Source organism: Plasmodium gonderi (genome assembly GCF_002157705.1).
Source record: "Plasmodium gonderi DNA, contig: Chr14, whole genome shotgun sequence".
Lineage (NCBI taxonomy): Eukaryota > Apicomplexa > Aconoidasida > Haemosporida > Plasmodiidae > Plasmodium > Plasmodium gonderi.
In genome coordinates, this window is record NW_021628939.1 from 2745497 (window position 1) to 2765581 (window position 20085).

The 20085-nt window shown below is 28.9% G+C and overlaps 3 protein-coding genes across 3 annotated transcripts; all 3 read right to left on the reverse strand.

Annotated features, from left to right (window-relative positions):
* Positions 1 to 931: 931 nt before the first annotated feature.
* On the reverse strand, positions 932 to 2704 carry PGO_145760 (hypothetical protein, conserved; the record flags this gene model as incomplete). Its single annotated transcript, XM_028690566.1, has 1 exon — positions 932 to 2704. The coding sequence occupies one exon, from the start codon at positions 2702 to 2704 to the stop codon at positions 932 to 934; it is 1773 nt and encodes a 590-aa protein (XP_028546367.1).
* A 2343-nt stretch (positions 2705 to 5047) lies between these two features.
* Positions 5048 to 11002, reverse strand: PGO_145770 (hypothetical protein, conserved; the record flags this gene model as incomplete). Its single annotated transcript, XM_028690567.1, has 1 exon — positions 5048 to 11002. One exon carries the CDS (start codon positions 11000 to 11002, stop codon positions 5048 to 5050), a length of 5955 nt encoding a protein of 1984 aa, XP_028546368.1.
* A 7496-nt stretch (positions 11003 to 18498) lies between these two features.
* PGO_145780 (hypothetical protein, conserved) lies at positions 18499 to 19851 on the reverse strand (the record flags this gene model as incomplete). Its single annotated transcript, XM_028690568.1, has 1 exon — positions 18499 to 19851. One exon carries the CDS (start codon positions 19849 to 19851, stop codon positions 18499 to 18501), a length of 1353 nt encoding a protein of 450 aa, XP_028546369.1.
* Between the last annotated feature and the right edge of the window lie 234 nt (positions 19852 to 20085).

A 20085-nucleotide genomic window follows, 5' to 3' on the forward strand; every position in this document is an offset into this window, starting at 1 on the left:
AATCCTATCAAGAGGAGACCCAAGAAAGAGCCTACTTTATAAGGGGAAAAAAAAAAAAAAAAAAAAAAAACTAAGCATATGAAATGAACGAGGCAAACACATAACGGTTTTTTATTTTTTATTCCTCATTTTTTTATTTAACATTTCATATTATTTTTTTTGGCCTATCGTAGAGCTTTTATATTTTAAAAACAACTTTAAATATACAAAATGTGTATAATATCCTGAATTTACACCTCCCCTTTATCATTTACAATTTATTTAGTGGGTGTGCGTAAGAATAAATGGAAATTAAAAGAAAAAAAAAAAATATATATCGCACACTGGGAAAAAAAAAAAAAAAAAAAAGAAAAAAAAAATAAACATGTCATTGAAATATGCACAAAGGTGTACATATAATATATATATATATGCACGAATGAGAGTATTCGAGTAAGGATCATTTCATCCAATATATACATTTTTTTCCTTTTTCTTAATATTATAATGCTTTAAATTTAACATCCTGATAATGAGATGAAGAAAAAGTGTATTGCGTACCCCGTACATTGCCACTTGTCTTGAAAAAACAAAAAGAAAATTATCTCCAAACTGTTCACAAGTGTGTGGTTTTGCTGTATTCACAAAAAGGTCATAACCTCATAGGTGGAAAGTACTTTTGTTCCTAAGTTCACAAACTTGAACAAAACATGCACAAAATTTAGACACATTTCGACAAATATTCTCAATCACAATCGGCGAATTTTTTGGTAACCAGGGTAGTATAGTACGAGCTTCTTTCCCTTGGAAAAAAAACAAAAAAATATAACAAAATAAGAAACACGAATATACAAGACTAAAATGAATAATAATAAATAATAAATAAACAAAGTTACGAATTTATAAAAAAATAGGGGAAGAAGGAACAATGTTAATGGAAGAGAAATAAAATTCAAAACCCAGACAAGTCTTTAGTGTAAAAGTTCATCAACTGTGTGCCTTTTTCACTAATATTTGAAGTTTTGAAATTAGGGTAGTTATATTTTGCGTATAATTTATAATAGTGCAAATTTTTTATATTTTTTTCTTGCTGATCTTGTAAGGGAACAAATTTCAAAGGAGGGGTGTAACCTAACTGAAGTTTTCTAGCTAATAATTTTCTCAAAACAAAAGCAACCTTATCTAATTTTTCCTTTATCATTTCATGATTGATATTTTTATTCAATAAGGTATAAACAATTTTACATAAAGACCTTGTTGATTTCATTTCCAGATGATGAATAGAAATTGACAACCCATTAAGCAAGTAAAATTTAAAATAGGAATTATTACAATTTAGCAATTGTTCCAGATGTGTATGCAGAAGTTTTTCCACCCTTATCCTTCTTCTGTTTACATGATATTTAATTGGATCTAATATATGTCTAGCAACATTAGGTATTTTCTCTTTCATTATTTTTGAATTCCCCATCTTCTCTTTTCTTATTTTCATTCGAATCCTGGACACAATTTCATCATATTGGTTTTGTTCACATATTTTATTTATTTTATAAGAAAAATCCCCTTCATTTTCATAGTAAGGTTTGATATCTTCTTCAAGGGGAAATCCTTCCATCTGTTTTTTCTTTCTTATATGGAAGTTTTGATCCCCTTCCACATCACACATCCCATCGTTCGTGTTTTTTTTTTCTTCTTCATCCGCGCTTAGTCGCTGTGCTTTTACAATACTTTTTGCTTCTTTAATAGGATTAAGAATATTACTCATTTTGAACCATCTAATTTTTCTATCAACATCACACTTTTTAATATATAAATTGTTCATATATGCATATTCGTCATGTGTTAAATCTTGATATGTCCCCTTTTTTCCTTTCATACTTTCATAATCAAAAATGGAATTTTCCTTAAGTTCGTTACTCCTCGGGAAGTTGTATTCCTCATCTAAATCATTTTCATTATTTGCTATTTTTCCCTGTTCATCTTTCCATTTCTTTTTCTTGTCCCTTCGACCCTTTATTCCTTTTTTTAATTCTGGATCGTCATTTATGCAATTTGGAATTAAGTTACGATTTTCTTCATCTTCTATGACATTTTTCCCTCCCTTTTCTTTAGCTAGATCAGTATCATATTGTGTGTAATTTACATTATTCCCTTGTCTCATTTTTTCTACTTTCTTATTCATAAAAGATAATTTTGTTGATTTTTGTACTCCTTCATTTTTTAATCCTCCATGTAATTTTTCACTGTGTAATTCTAAATCATCCTTGGACCCTTTTTCCAAATTTGTGCCTTGGAAAAGAGATATAATTGATGAATCTTCGTATTTTTTTTTCTTATTATCTACAAATATTTTTAATGATGGGTTAAAAATTTGATTTATTCTCTCCAACTTATCCTTTGGAATATATTCTTTTTTTGTTCCTTCTTTTTGAAAATATTTTTCAGTGTTTTCATTTATCGTTCTATTATCAGGAATAGAAGAATCAATTCCTACTATATCTGAAATGTGTTCTTCCACTTTGGCATTTTCAATACATTGAAAAAAATTATCATTCTTTTCCTCGGTTAAATATTCTTTCTTCATGTTGTTGATGGACCAGTATAGGTGTTTATTTTCTAGGTCATCATATTTGTCTTTTTTCTTCCACCTTTTAAATGTGCTGAATGGGGCTTCTTTCCTTTTCGTCAAGTTTATTACCCATTTTTTTGCTTGCGTAAAGGTCATTTTCAAGATCCAAAAGGCTTTCAAAAGTGGATTATAGAATGAATTGCATAACTATATTTTTGCAGTCTTGGAATGATCAGTGGTATTTTGTTTTTCTCTTCCTTTGCACATTTATGTACACCCCCTTATGAACAGTTATCATATAGAACTCTTAAAATCATATTATTTTATTTTTTTTTTTTTCAATGTTCTGAAATTTACTGGAGACCCGAGCTTCAAATAAGGGCTGCGGAGTTACTAGCCTCTTTACAGTACACAATGTATGGTTATCACAAAGAAAAGAGAAAAAAAAAAAAAAAAAAAAAACATCGCTTTTGTTATCTGGTCATAATGTACACAAAAGTTCATCACGTACTCCATGGTTGCTGATTTCAACTTATAAGAGCTTCTTCTCCTTCCATATCTTATTTCTTCAAAAAGTTAAAATGTAAATGAGAGCTGCACCGCGGTTACGCTACATATAAGTGTGCCCAAAAAAGAATAACACTTGGGGGATGAAATAAAAAAATGTGCAAAAGAGAATCGGTCAAAATGTTTGTATATACATATATATATATATATATATATATATATATATATATGTGCCAGCACACAGGAGAACCTATGTTGTAAACTTAGTTACAAACATATTGGCATGAATAATCGCCCCAATGAAGCATACTACATAAAATGATCGCAACACTTAAGTAAACACAATATAATCAAAGGGAAGAACAAGAAAAAAAAAAAAAATAAATAATAAAATAAACTGACCCATGCGATAGGAGGTCATAGAATTGCACAATTATATTTATCATACATCATAAAAAATTCATTTCATTAAATATTCACATCGCAACATCAGAAGTTTTTCCCAATTAACAACTTTAACAATTTAAGAAGTTGCCAGGGATGTGAACTACATATTCACAAAAAGTGCAGTATCTGTGGGTTGGATTTTTTCCCCACACCATACATATATTATGCGTTATACATAACTTGCAAATGCTTCTACACATGTGCTATATATGTACATGTATTTGTTTATGTGTAAATGGACAGTATTTGAACGTCATAAAAAAAGCATTCACTTGCTGCTTTGCAGATCAAAACTATAAATCCACCCAAGCCAAGTTGCACTATGCAAGAAGCAACACAAAGACGGAACGAACGGCACACATAACTCCCTCGTTCTTAGTTGCAAAACATAAAAAACATTTTTCTAAAATTTTCAAAAAGTGATAGATTAATAAAATATTCACCCCTCTCATATATAAGGTAAAAAGGGATACAAAAAGCAATCAACTTGTTCTTAACGTGAAATGTTACATACTTCTCTTTTTTTGCTCTTTTCTTAAATATTATGTTTAATTTCTTTCCAATCTGAAAAGTTAAAACTGTGTATAATTACTATACATAATTTGACATACGAGTTTTATAGACTACGACAGAAAAAAGTTGCTAAAAACTCCAAGTCTTTTTTTCCTATTTCAATCATAAAAAAAAAAAAAAAAAAAAAAAAGAAGGAAAGAAAGAAGGATAGGATGAACGAAGGAAAGATGGACAGGATGAACGAAGGAAGGAAAGAATGAATGAAAGAAAACCAATCATAACAAAAAATTGTACATTACACGGGGAAGCAGTGAAAAGTGGAAGAAAAGGAAAGAAATAAAAAAAAAAAAATAAATAATTATGATAATAATAATAATAACTACGTATGTGGGTAAAAACTTGAACGCGCAAATGTAAACTCGTGCATATATAAATATACATATCACGGTATGCTCCCTTATATTATTCCTTAGGATATGGGAGATAAAGTAATACTACACAAAAAAAAAAAAAAAAAATATGCATTCAGGTGAATATACTAGACCAAAATACAGAAACTATGTTCAACGTACATTGTCTATATTACTAATGCACTATTTAATAAAAAAAAAATTCAGCTGAAAAAGGATAAAGGGGGTGATAACTTTTTAATATTACACTTTTAGGCTCAAAAATGTGTATATGTATGATAAGTACACGAATAAATGTGTAACATAATAGTCGGATAAAAACATCCCCCATCACCACCATACCCTGGTTGATATACATATATATATATATATATGTATGTATACATGACGTGTAATATAGTGGACACTTTTTTAAGAGTTGCATGATACAAGTTCTGCATCAAGCATGTATTTCAAATGTTAAGGAAGTAAAAGTTGATATATATACCATGCACTCATACGCGTACACATATATATATATATATATATATATATATATATATATATATATATGCACTGGAACAACCAAAGGTGAAGGGGAAAACTCATATATACTGCGATACTTTGATCATATGAAATATGCTTAGGCAAATTCGTTATTCTGAACACCATGTGATTTTACTAATTTGATTTTTCGTATATTCCACAGTGCTTTAATATGCTTCTCCAAATCCTTTTCAATTGCATCAAGCTCTTTATATTTCATATTGTTCACATACGAATCGTCCAATAATTCTAAATCTTCCCTTGTATAACACATATCATCGTCTAATTCGTGAATCATATCAGAGTTATAATTTGTGAGTTTAATTTTATTTTCTTCATCCATTAACGTATTTGAAAGTTTTGACATATTATGTTCCACGTCTTTCTTCCCCACCCCATTTTGACTATTTGTGCATGTATTTATTTTTCCGTTTGACTCTATGTGGTGATGGTAATTATAAAGAATATTTTCAGGATTGTTTGCAACATCATTGTCATTTTCTCCCATATGATGATCCGTGCAAAACCGGACATTGCCATTGCTATGACCAAGGTTAATCGAATTGAACCTGGAAAATATGTCATAAATGTCATGATTCCCAAAAAACATATCGTCACAAATGTTATTATATGAATGTTTCTTATAACTATGATGAATGTTAATACTGCCATCTCTATCTTTCCATATGTTGGCATTGTTTGTATTGGTTTCAAAATTTGCATATGGTCCAAGACTTCGATTATTGTTATTATTATCATTATTATTATTGTTGTTATTATTATTACTATTGTTATTATTATTACTATTGTTATTATTATTACTATTGTTGTTGTTATTACTATTATGATTGTTATTACTGTTATTATTGTTATTACTGTTATGATTGTTATTACTGTTATTATTGTTATTATTATTATTTTTTTTTTTCTGCTCTTCGTTATTACTACACCTAATTCCTGCGTAATTTGCATAGTGCTGGTATGGACCTATAATATTTGACCCCTCAAGGTTATAAGCATTATCAACCTTATCGTTATCATCATTATAATTGTCATTGTCATTCCCCCAATCATTTGTAAAATTGAACTGATCATAATTTAGCGTGCTCTGGTTCATTTCTATTGCATTATCAACAATTGACTTTAAGTCTACATTTGGTCTACTTTCCGACGTATTTTTATTGTTGCCACTATTTACACCGTTGCTACTATTCATAGTTTTGTCACTATTCTTATTGTCATTATGTTCCTTCTCCTCCCTTTCGCTGAAGCCGTTTGTAGATATGTTTCCATTCATGATGAACATCTTGTCTCCCAAAGAAGCGTTAAGACATCTTGTCATCTCTCCATTTATGTTGGACATTATTTCGTTTTCATCTATGCCCTTTCTGCTGCTTACCACACAGGTATCCACTAAATAGGATTCATTATTTTTCTCATCTGATTTGTACAAACTTCTCTTCACAGGAGACACGTTATTAAATAACTGCGTATTCAGCATACTGTCTGGAATGGTTGTGTTTGCTGCTGTTGTTTTACTTGTCTCTGCTATCATGTACTTGTTTACCGGGTTATTTACACTCATTTCGTTCAACACATTTTTTGTGGGTACTTTATTTCCATCATACAATAATCCATGATTCACAGCATCACCATTTGTAAATATATTATCTGCATCCTTGTTATTACTACTATACAGGACTGGGAGTGGTGCTATACTATTTGTGTCCATGTTCTTTTTAACATAATTACTCAAAGCATTGTCATTATTTATGCACATAAAATTGTGGTAGTTTTGTATTGGCCCTCCGGCTATTCCCCCAATCTTTGCATTATCAATGTGTTCTTTTAAAAGGTAGTTATTGGGCAAATTCGGGGACTTCCCATCGTGCGGAAGTTTTCCATTGCTCATAATTGTGTGTCCAAGTTCGTTGCCAAGCTTATTCCCAAGTTTGCTACTAATTTCATTTCCAATCAAGCTTCCAACCACCTTGCATGTCTTTCCTTTTCTACTATGGTCTACCACAGAGGAGCCATCGGTAAGGTGATAAACGTGTGTGCTCTTTTCTTGGTTATTCTCGTCTCCAATTTTGTTTTGCTTTTGGCTTACAAATGTTTTTGCGCTTAAATTTTTATCCACAACTTCGCAATTATTTTTATTATGGCTGGCTCTGTTAAGCTTAAAAATTTCCTTTTGCTTATTCTTTCTTTGCTGTATCTGTTGCGATTTCAATTGTTTCATGTTGCCAGATTTGTACGAATATTTATTTCCCTTCGTATCGGCCGTTTCTCCTACAAGGTTTGGTGTAACAACTGCTACATCGTTTAAACTATTATTTCCACTCTTAATTCCATTTTGTCTCAACTTGTTATTTGTGTCCATAATATTCCCATTGGTAATGCTGGTTATATTACTACTACATATAGCATTCGTTGGGTTTTTTCTCGATGAACTGTTTGTGGCGTTCTTATTCAACTTATTTGACTCCATAATGGTTTCAGAACTACAACTTCCTACTACTATTCCTGGTGTTGAACCTTTGTTCAAATTAAAATCATGTGTGTTATTTAGATTCATAGATAAATTATCTGGTATTAAAAATTGTCCCGTTTTTTTAAATTGAATTTTTAATTTTTTAAAATTTATATTAATTGATCTCTGTACCAATTGAAATGTCGAATTGAGATTTGACAATTCTACAAATGCATAACCATCTTGTCGGTCAATATTTACTACATATCCATTATCCAAGTTCTGATTAATTGTGTCTCTCAGTTGCACATTTGTTATGTCTTCGCTCAAATTTGACACATATACACTTCTACCATATGAATTATCAGGTCTTGTGCTTATGTCAAATCTTGGTCCTATATTAACCCTATCTTCATTATTTTTCAAATTCTTATTTGTTTTATTTGTTTCATTTTTTTCTTCATTCATTAAATTTTTTTCACTTTGTATTCTTGCCTTTTTTAAACAATCCATTATTGATATTCCTACATGATATTTGAGACAAAATCGACATTTCATTGGACAGTCATTTCCTCTGTGAGAAATATTATGACAATTCGGACAAACAAATGAATTATTCGGGCACAATGGCATTGGATGATCAAGTGAATCACAACTTAAACATAATCTTCCTTGCATGAATGCCTCTAGCATTTGTGAATTATTTAGTGTTACAGGTCTCTCAATTGACATAATATCATTTCCTGCTTTTTTCAAATTATGCGAATCTAAATTTTCTTTTCCATTGACGGAGTTATTATTGTTGCGGTTGTTTCGGGTGTTCAGATGGGAACTTATATCGAATTTCTTACCTCCCTTACTGTCCACACTGTTTTTCTTTTGTTTCTTGGAGGTATAAGTAGAATGGTGCACGCTATTCATTCCGTTCATTCCGTTCACGCTACTTCCATTTAGCTTATTGGTAACGGATCCATTTGCCATGTTGCCAATTATCAGACCACTTATTCCGTAGTTCCTGTGATTTACATTTCCCTTTGTGTCATTCACGTATGACGTTGTACTACCTACAGTGCCGTTCATGTATTGACCATTATGCATGCTGTTATGTGGAGTGTTGCTTAGAAGATAGAGGCTTCCTAATGAATTGTTAATGCTGTGAATGCTATTAATTCCCAATTTGTTTTCTGATTCTGTGTCTTCATCATATAAAGAAAGATGAGCGGGACCCCAATAATTCATCATACCGTTCTGCAAAACACCATTCTGTATCACTTCATTTTTGGCGATATCACCTTGTATGAGTCCAACTCCTCCATGCACATGATCCTTCTGTGTAACTCTGGCATTCTGCACATTCTTTATATTTAAAAAATTCATATTTTCATTTGATTTTTCCTTGCTTCTATCTATATCATTGATCAAATTTCCTGTCATATATTCATCACTATTCTCCTCATCACATGAATCACTGAAAATGCGATACAGGTTATTTTTTAATATATTAAATGTGTTGTTGAATCCAGTGAAGTCCTTTTCCTCAGACATTTCTTTATTCTTGGTGATACCATAATCATTTTCTTCCAATAGCATGTAATTTTCATCTAATACCATATCGTTTTCGTGAAACAAAAACATATCATCCATATATTCTCCAATGCAATCGTTTTCCAACATGTTCATATTAGAATTGTCTAAAGCATTCCCTTTATTGTTCACATAATTTTTTAGAGTATTCAAATTTATTATGTTGCTAACATTATTTTTATTCAGGGAAAGGTTGTTCATGTGACTTTTTGCGTGGGGATTATTTTGGTGCGCTTCTATATCATTTTTCAGAATTTTCTTATTCGGATTATTTGCACAGTTTGCAATATTTGTGTTACTTCCACTGTTCGTAGGTATGTCTTTAATCCTGGTCTCGTTTTTATCGTTTTTCGCAATAATTTTCTGATCACTTTTGTTGTTTATATTTTTGTTGGCGCTATTATTCTTGTTTTTGACATTTTTTCTGTTGGAATGTTTGTTTTTGTTTCCTCTATTGTTTTTGATACCACTATTGTCGTTTCGATAATCGTTGCTATTGACATTGTTTTTTTTGTGATTGTTATTATCATTTTCGTTTAGGCTACAGCTTGTGTTGATTTTTAGAACATCTTCCTTGTGCTCTTCATTACTGTTAACGTTACAATCGTTTGATCCATTCTCACTACCATCATTATTTCCATAGTTCTTCTTTCCGACAACCTTGCTATGATTATTCTCAATGCACTTTTCGTATTCACGAGTATTTTCATTATTGCATACAGAGAGAACGGAAGAAATATGAGCATCAACAATTATGTCCTTCACATCGCTGGGATTAGTGACATCTACATTAACATTGGACTTTCTATAATATTCTGATAAACTACAATTTGATATAAAACTATCTTCTCCTTTTTTAATTTCTCCCTTTTTTTCTTCATTCATTTCTTCGCCATTTCTTTTGATATCCCTCCTTGTATTACTATCTAATGATAATATATGCCGTTTCTGTTCATATTTTTCAAAATTATTCGAATTATTCACAATTAGATTCATGCTATTTATATCCAATTTATTGCTTAAACTATTTTGTACTCCATTAAAATTATTTATAAAAGCATTTGCACAAGTAGTGTTTTCTTCTACTTCTAGGCTTACCCCCCCTATTTTTTCAAAATTTCGGTTATTCAACATGTGTATATTCTTATTATCGCTGTTGTTCATATGATTATTAATATTGTCGTGATTTACAGCATGATGATCATTATTATCCATGTAATGAAATTCACAATAAGCACTGCTTCTAATGTTAGGAAGTGATTTGTTATTTCGTCCATCTGCATAATAGTTCACTCCCTCGTTCAGTGGTATAATACAGTTAGCACCAGCGCCACTATCATTATTGTTCGTATTTCCAAAATATCTACTGTTTTTTTCGCATATGTTGGTTGCGATATTGCTATCACTTCCTTTATTAAAGGTATTATTTGTGGTTTCATTTTCTTTGTAATTTGTCATACCTCCATTATTATTAGCTGCATTAATGTGAACATCCTTTTTCCTCTTACCAGGCAATGCATTAATTTTATTTTGCTCGATAAAGCTATTCTTGCTGAGATTATTTGAAGTATTATTACCTATCCCATTTTTATTATTATAAACCGTATTATTATTTGAGTTATATTTTTTTATACTATTCATACTGTTCATACTATTATTTCTGCTACTGTTTGATAAATTGGTATTCATAATATTCTCATTCCCTTGGATTAGGTCAACATTTATTTTGTTTGTTCTACCATCGGATATGTTCATATTATTGATTTTCTCGTTAATTCTTAGGTCATCGCAATTTTTGTCCACTCGGTTGAACAAATTTAAACTGCTTACTTTTTCCACAGTTGATGTATTTGTATTCACATTATCTGCATCTGTACCATTGACATCCATCTTTTTTTTGTCGAAGTATGGGAATTCTTCCTGGATCAGAGGCTTGTTGTTTACGTAATGGCACATGTGATCATGGTAATGATGGGCTAGGGTTATTTTATTCATTTTTTCGTTTTATTAATGTGGTAACGAACGTGATACAAATTGGATGAAATGGATTAAATAAAGAATATTTTATACAAAAATAGGAGAAGGAAAATACTGCACACATGCACTTAAATGTTGTAGAACGTACATATACCTATATGCACTTACAATTCGGTGCCTCATTAGCATATATATATATATATATATATATATCTAATTTTACTCTATGATGGGGAAGTAAATCAAACTACCCTTCAAAACATGTGTAATTTCATTATTTGTTTACACTACAAATACTGTTCTTCATTCTAAAACACGTTCAAGAAAAAGAAAAAAAAAAAAAAAAGAAAAAGAAAAAGAAAAATGATATGTATATACTTACAAAAATGAGTAACTGAATGTAGTAAAAAATTATTAAACTTATAAAATATGGATCTATTTATGGACAAATTATTGGGATCACTGGGTACATGCTCATTCAAATAGAGCATATTACATAAGTTACACATGGGTATTCAACACATGCATACATGCATGTATGCCATGTGTAAAATATGTTGCACAGAAATAAAAAAAGAAAAATTAGTAAAGCGTATAACTTGATTTATGTATATGCTAAGCCTATAATGTAAAATTGTCTTTCCGTTTTTTTTATCGATTTCCTGTGGTATATTTTTCACTTCATTATGTATCATTACATAAAATTCTATTTACTACGTTTTTAAGCTTAAGGCCTATATACAAATCACACGATTTTACTGGATTGATGTAATAAAAAAAAGTCTATATAACACAAAATTGTTTATTAATAAGGGTAATCAAAATGATAATTGCTGAGATACAAATAAGAAACTGAAAAGAAATCAGAACAAAAATATATAACCAAATATTCCTGCGGTCGTATGGGGGCCTTAATAATGCTGTATAAACCACATAAAGATATGAATATGCATGTACGCTGGGAACACAATCCAACGTGGACACACAAATGTGCTCAAAATTTTCTATGCATAAATATATCCAATCAAGGAAAATTAAAATGTTTGGTTAAGGAAATATGTTTTCCCTTGTGTAACTCAAATGAATCCACGATGAAACATATTACATTCAAAGAAATAAAAAAAGTGCAAATACTTCTATCTGTATGAGTATATAATACGTACATAGATATATATGGGAAATGTACAACACACACTGCATTTAAAATAGAGAAAACTTTATTATAATCTAAGGGTTGTAAACCTTAATAATAAATTATGTTGTAATATTTTGTTATATACATAAAATACAACGTGGATACGCGCACGTATATATGTATGTGTACTTAAAAACATATATTGTGCTTTTATATGTGGGTTATGAGCACCCTCTACATAATAGCTGAGACACACGGTATAAATAGGAATGTGAATTTTTTTTTTTTTTTTTTTTTCTGAAAAGCTTTTCTATTAACTTAAAAGCTTACTTATATAAAATTTTATTCTAAATATGATTATACATATGCATAGATATGTATATATATTTATATATCTATACACACAGTAGTAATTGCGAACTCTACGAAAAACTTTTTCTCACAATTTTTTTTTTACTAATTTAGTTTGTATTATTAAAGTATAAAAATAATGAAGCACACACACATGTATGTACGTACATATATATATATATATATATATATATATATATATATATATATATAAACACACACGAGACGCATAACCTTGAAAATTAATAAATAGTAAAAAAAAAAAAAAAAAATGTAACTGAAACAAGAATAGTTTTGACATACGTAGAATAGTAATATACGATACACATCTATTCATGTAAAAAGACGTATAATTAAATTGTCCTAAATGCGTAAAAAAAAAAAAAAAAAATTTATGATAAGCAAGCCCTCTTGTGTAAATATATGCTGGCATCTACATATCTATTTTTTTTTTTAAAAAAAATTGTAAACTACGAACTGCAAAAAATGTTGAATGCATACATTCTTCTATTTGTGTATTAAATACAAAGTAAATCGCATAATTTGTATGTACAAACAAATATAAAAAAAATAGTGTATGTCCAAGAAATTCGAGGTGTTACTAACTTAGGATAATCAAAATGGTAACAAAAAAAAAAAAAAAAAAAAAAAAAGAGAGAATAATAATAAGGAAATAATAAAAGGATAGTAATGGAATGGTACTAATGAAATAGTAGCAATAGCATGGTAACAACAAAAACTGCGATAATAAATCATGATAAAAAAAAAAAAAATCTAATGGTGCAATAAAATACTTATCTATTAAAATATCACATGATATACTTCTTACACAAAACATACATACACAGTTGTTATGTGTTAACTTTTTCACTGTTGTGAATCCCCTACTCAAACATTAGATTTATTCTAATCGTTATTTTTTAACAAAAAAGAAAAGGGGAAAAAGAATTGGGAAAACGAAAAAAAAAAAAAAAAAAAAAAAAAAAAAAAAAAAAGTTTCACGTACAGCGCAGAATTTTAGATATTGATTTCTGAATAAGTAAATGGGGGGAAAAAAATCAGTAATTAAAGAAATGCACAAAATACGCTGTTCCAAGAAAATTTGGATGTGCGCAAATGTATGCCTGTCTGTATATATATACATATGTACATTTGTAATAAGGTAGAAGAAAAATATTCCTATACCTCTATGGATTATTTATGGGGTTTAAACATAAAGGGAAAAACTATCGTAAGATGAATGTTAATAGAACTATTCACGGGTTGCTACACAACGTAACTTTTAATGTTGGATAAATGATCAAAAAAAAAAAAAAAAAAAAAATAGAAATTCTTTACAAGACGAAAAAAAAAATAAAAAAAATTCATTTACATGTACTCAGGGTATGTGACATAAGCTGTACACCTGTGTGTCTGTACATGCATTCGTATATCCTAGTTGCCACGTAGCATTATTAAATGTCGGTAAAAACGAAAGAACGCATTAAAATAAGAAACACGTCCAAACACATGCCTGGGCAAAAAAATTGTGCGGGATGGTAGGCAAAAAATTGTATTATAACTTATTGTTCTCGCTATCTTTTATCACACTAAAAGTTTTTCACATTCTATGCACACATTGTCTGCATAAATTTATGCATATTCTCTTATAAACATATTAATTTTAACTTATTTATTTATATTTATTTAATTATGCACATACAAAAATCTATACATTTATGATGCAAAATAGTCGATCGTGTGTTGTTCGTTACAACATACGTAAAAAAAAAAAAAGAAAGGATTTTTTTTTGATTGTTTAAAAAAATATATAACAGTTTTCACAGATCAAAAATTAGAAAAATGTTATGTGTTTCTCCATAAACATGGTAAGTTCTACATGAAGCCAAAATGTGTCACATTTTTTTTGTTTTTTAAGTACATGTGATATGTGCTTAATGGTTGTTACATACACTCATTTGTATTATATACCTGTATAACTCCTTCGATGAAAGTAAATATATATATATATATATATATATGCGTAAACATGCAAGCAATATCTTATGAACTTGAGCGCTAAATAAAAAGTTTCCGATGTTCATAAAACAGGATGAGCGCATATAGGATCATAAATAAAGCTACTTTATAATAAAAAAAAAATTAGATGCTTGCTTGAATGTATATATATATGCAATATATGCTCGCACGGGTGTTAAAAAATAGGACTGAACAATGTATATTCATGTACATATGTGCCAGCACATACAAACATTTATATAGGCTTAAACACGAACATGTGTTACGCTAGGTTGTGCAACTGTTCAATTAAAATACGTCACAAAAGTGTAGAGTGCACCTATTACATGTACACTGCTGGGTGTGAATCGTGTGAGTTTTTTCTTTTTTTCAAATGGTAGAATTTTCAATTATGAAATATACAAAATTTTATTTACACAAATTTTTTTCACTAATTCTTGTGCAGAAACTTATATTTATGCATTAAGGATATATATATGCATAATATGTATATAAACATAAACACGCACAATGTGGGGTGTAAAAAAAGAGCACATGCGAAAATGTAGATGTTAAACTTTACAACACACAATATGTTGTTTGACAAAAAATAAGATCAAAGTTATACAAAGCGTGAACATATGGACTTGCTTTTCTATGAATTTAATGGATAATATAATAATAAAAAAAAAAAAAGAAAAAAAAAAGCATAACTTTTAAACATTCCAACGTTAAAATTTATGCATATATAAAAAAAAGTACCTTCTCCCCCTAGGAAGGTAAAAAGATTGGTTACTGCCACTACAATATGAATATACAATGTTGTGATGATGGTATATTAATCGAGTATTCTGTATATCATGGATAAACCCATGACTTAAAAGGTATAAATATATATGCCCTAGTATTCCACGGCATTTCGTAATAAAGCAAATCTTAATATACACGTGTTACGTGCTGAGGGACATACCTAAATGCATATATATAATGTATGAAAAATCCTACAAGTTAAATTTTCATGTTATGCGCAAAATAAAAAAAAACACATACGACAATTATTACATTGTGAAAACACATACCCTATTCTTTTATTTATGTAAAAAATTTGTAAGAAATTATATATTATATTTTCTTATTTTACTGTATATTTTTATGATAAAAAAACTGTTGTAAATAAAACGTTCCAACTTTTTGGCGTTTGAAGGAAATATAGTGGTAAAATGGTGAAAATAAGAATATATAAAAATAGGGAAATATAATGAAAAGGAAAAAAAAAAAAAAAAATAAAAAATAAAAAAAATAATACTTAAATGTAAAATAATAAAAGTGTGAAAATAAAAATAAAAAAATAGATAAAATTTTATAAAAATGGGGACAAAAAAATTTTTTTTTTATAAAATGACATCATGTAAGTACAAACATATGAAGCACATTAATTAATAAATATGTACAGAAATGGGTAATATATAATAATAGCATATTTTTTTAGAGCTATATTTCTTCCTTCATTTTTTATTTCCTTTGTCAGGAGTACAGTTAAAAAAAAATGTACTACATGTTATGGGAAAAAAAAAAAAAAAAAAAAAAAAAAAGTACATACGGCATATGTATAGCAAAAATTTAATGGTTTTATTTAAATGTAGAGTTAGTATATATACAAAAAAAAAAAAAAAAAAAATTCTGAACTGTTCATAAAAAACGCGTCATCTAGTTATGGTTATAGGTAGCTAATTAAACAACAGTAATATGTAACAAGCCCTTTTTTTTTTTTTTTTTTTTGTGTGCAATAAAAATACAATTTCAATGTGTATATAATTTGGTACAAATTATTTTTATAATATATTTCTAAAATGGACCTTTTTTTTTTTTTTTTTTTTTTTTTTTATGACATACAAAAAAGGTACATAAGGAAGACATGGCCTAGTGATTTTTGGTAATTTCTTTACAACATGGTGCCGTTTCCTTATTTCCATAAAATCATGTTAAGCCGATTTCCTTCATTTCTGCATGTTCATTTAGTTATAATAATGTGTTAAATAAATGTGAAATGGGAAATATTTGAAACAAAAAGGGAAGTAGGAAAAAATAAAAAAGAAAAAAAAAAATACATAAGCGTGGTACACATAAAAATATAATATGTAAATATAAACAACGATGAGCTAAAGTTAGCCAAAAAATATAGAATATGAGGATATTCCTTGTGGAAAAAAGAAAAAAATTAAAAATGTAACGAAAATTTTGACAAACAAAAGGGAAAATGAATAATATAGCTTTGAACTTTTAGACCTTTTTTTTTTTTTTTTTTTTTTTTTTTTTTTGTCACCCTTTGTCATGTAGAATACGTACATTTCATTACTGGAAAAAAAAATGCATACTTATATTTTGTCATTTGTGAAAATGTGCTTTTTTTTTTTTTTTTTTTTTTTTTTGCGTACATGCTTAAAATATATGAAGTTACCATTATGCATAAGTGCACCATTTTAATATACGAGTAAAATGCTCAACCATTTTCTTTCTACAAGTGGCTTTGGTGTAGTTACATGAAGACCACATTTTCGACATTTATAAAATTGCCACTTTTTTTTTATAAAGATTAAGTTTTTCGCGATCCCCAAGTGTTGGTGGGGAAATTGTCCCATGTAGAAAAAACTTTTAAATATATTCACATAAATAAACTGACATTAATTGAAATGTATGTATATATATAACGTACAAGTAATATATTTTTTTCATGTTTTTATTTATTGTCATCTAAATATTTATGGCACCATAGTAAATTAAGGAACAAAAATATGCTTGTTAATGTTGCATTTTAATGTTGATACTTGGAACGTATTATATTAACACATAATTACTTCGCCTTGGACAATGTTTCGTTTAGTTATGTCTACGAAACCACGTTACCCTTTTGCGATAGTTATTTCGTTTTACCATTGTCCTGACATACACATATATACATATATGTATATATGTATGTATGAATACACTATAAATGTATAAGCATTGTACCTAAAGAATAAGTCACGGGGAATACAATTTCTTTTCCGCAAATTTAGTGTTCAACCATTAGTACGAAAAATTTATTAAAGGGATAATTTATATGGAAAGAAAAAAAAAAATTTATCATTACAAATTCTCCATTGATATAAATTATTTGTTGTAATTTTAAGCATCACACAATAACCATTTCCCAAGTTTGACCAAAGGGCATCAAAAATATGTTGAATAAGAAACTAATTACGATAACTTTGAATGAGTCTCTCCTTTTTGTTCCACTGTAATAATGCGTGAAAACTCTGCAGCATATCCCTAAATGAATCAGCCTTAAAAATATTTTCCTAATTCACCTTCATAACAAAATTGTGAATAGTAGCGTAAATAGGTGGAATAACCCAAAAGTTTATGCGAAATAAATGTGCGCCTAAACAACATAGATGTACAGATGCGCACAAACATGTGCCAATGAATGTCAAACCGAGATATTATGTAGGTGTATACGTACAAACATATATTAATTATGGCAAAAGAAGGGGGTAGGAGGGTGACATATGAAAGCTTTACCTTTTTCAGAATATTCCACGGAGCACTTGTCCTTGACACATGTATCCAAAAACGGCATTTTACAACAACAATATTCTGTTATTTAAATCCAAGTTTTAACCATTTAAAATGGGTTAGGTTGTGTAAAATAGCATGTTATATGTACTATATCAATTTGTTTATCGTTTTCAAACAAAAAAAGGAGGAATCAACGCACAAATGGATTGGGATTGTTAAACATGTGCTATAATTAAAGCTTTGCAAAAAAATATGCACACGCACGCTAAGAGGTAAATATATATATATATGTTACACGTATAGCATCGTACTAACAAAAAAAAAAGAAAAAAAAAATTTACTACCATACTTCAAAGAAATTCGAAAACACAAAATTGGTTTTCATATTTGATGATTTAAAAAAGAAAAACAAAAAAAGAGGATTAAAAAAAAAATGAAATAAAATAACAATAAATAAGTACATTTTCATAAACTAGTGTTTTCTGCCTTGAAATATAGTTGGAGTTGCTAATGGTTCGCTAAAAAACAAATCAAAACAGTTGTCTTCCTTTAATGTTGTTGATTCATTACAAAAAAAGTCAAATTTTATGTTCGTTTCATTTTTACTTAATGTATCTCCTTCTATTTTACCCTCTGGTTCATTTTTCGGATTAATGCATACACCATTTAAGGCCATATTACGAAGATGATGTTCGTTGTCACAGTCACTTTTGTTATTTTTTTCTAACGACATTTGAGTACCTTGATTATTTTCATGTTCTTTAAAAAACTCATCTGTAGGGGATTCATCCGATTTGTTTAAAATGTGGTTATTGCCTCCGTATTGTTTGTTATATTGGGATGTTACTTGGTCGCTTTCTCCATTTTTATGCTTCTCTTTGTCTTTGAAAGAGGCTTGAACAATTTTGTTAATATTTTCGAATTTATTTTTTCCAAATACTAATGTGTTACTTTCATTTTCTACATACAATTCGTTGTCTTCGAAAAAAATGTCTTCACTTATGGGACTCGAATGGGTGACAAAATTTTTTTCTCCTGTTCCACTTTTGGTTTCGTTGTCCTTATTTTCCATTTGTTTTGAATTCATCTCTTTAATATTTGTTCCTTCCGAACATTGGTTTACTTCGAAGGTAACGAAAGGATTACATTTTTTTTTATACTCGGGACCGTTTTCTTCTTCAAAATGATTTCTTCCTTTTTTCATTTTGTTTCTTAAATGAAATGATTGTTCTGTATTTGGAAATTTTGACTTTTTAAAAGCCACTTGTGAAAATTTTTGTGGGTACCATATACTACTGGATCCCAAGAAAGGGTTCCCTTTTGATCGTTCTTTATTATTCTGTTTTAACTGTTTACGTGTTTGAAGGGACAGCAAATCATTGTTTTCTTGGATTTCCTGCTTAATTTTAAATATCAAAGAATTTGAGGAATCAAGAATGTTGTAACTAACTCTACAATTATTTTCAGAATTCTTTCCTTCGAATTCTTTACTTGTTAAGTAGGTTTGCATTTTATCATCTCTGAGGTTATAAAAAAGGTTATCTGCATTTGTGTTAAATTTGTTAAAAATGGAATAATTTTCTTGAGAATCCAATTCGTTCTCTTGATTAATTAGATAACTGTCTAATTTTCTCATTTTTTCTTCCTTATATTTTTCTTCCTTTTTTTTCATTTCCAATTTTTTAAAAACATTTTTTTTCTTTTTCTTATTTTTTTTATTAATAGTTTTTTGCGTCTTGGGGTTTAACCGATGCAGGATAGTCGTTTTGTATTTCTCGGCTAAGTTTCGAATTAAGGAAATTCCCTTCTCCAGCTTCTTATCCATTTTGTTATTGCTTTATTTTAAACTCTTTCAACCATTTCATGCGACATTTGCACAGTTTCTTCTGGTATGACATTAAGGATTCAGTAAATTTTGTTATTTCTGTTTTATTCCCTTTTTACAAGTTAATATTTTCAAACCTTTTTTTCCCGATCATCCGTCATGTCAATCGTTCGTGTTATTAATATTATTTTGTGTTTTCTTTTTGTTCGAAGGTTTGGATGTTTTTGGAGTTTG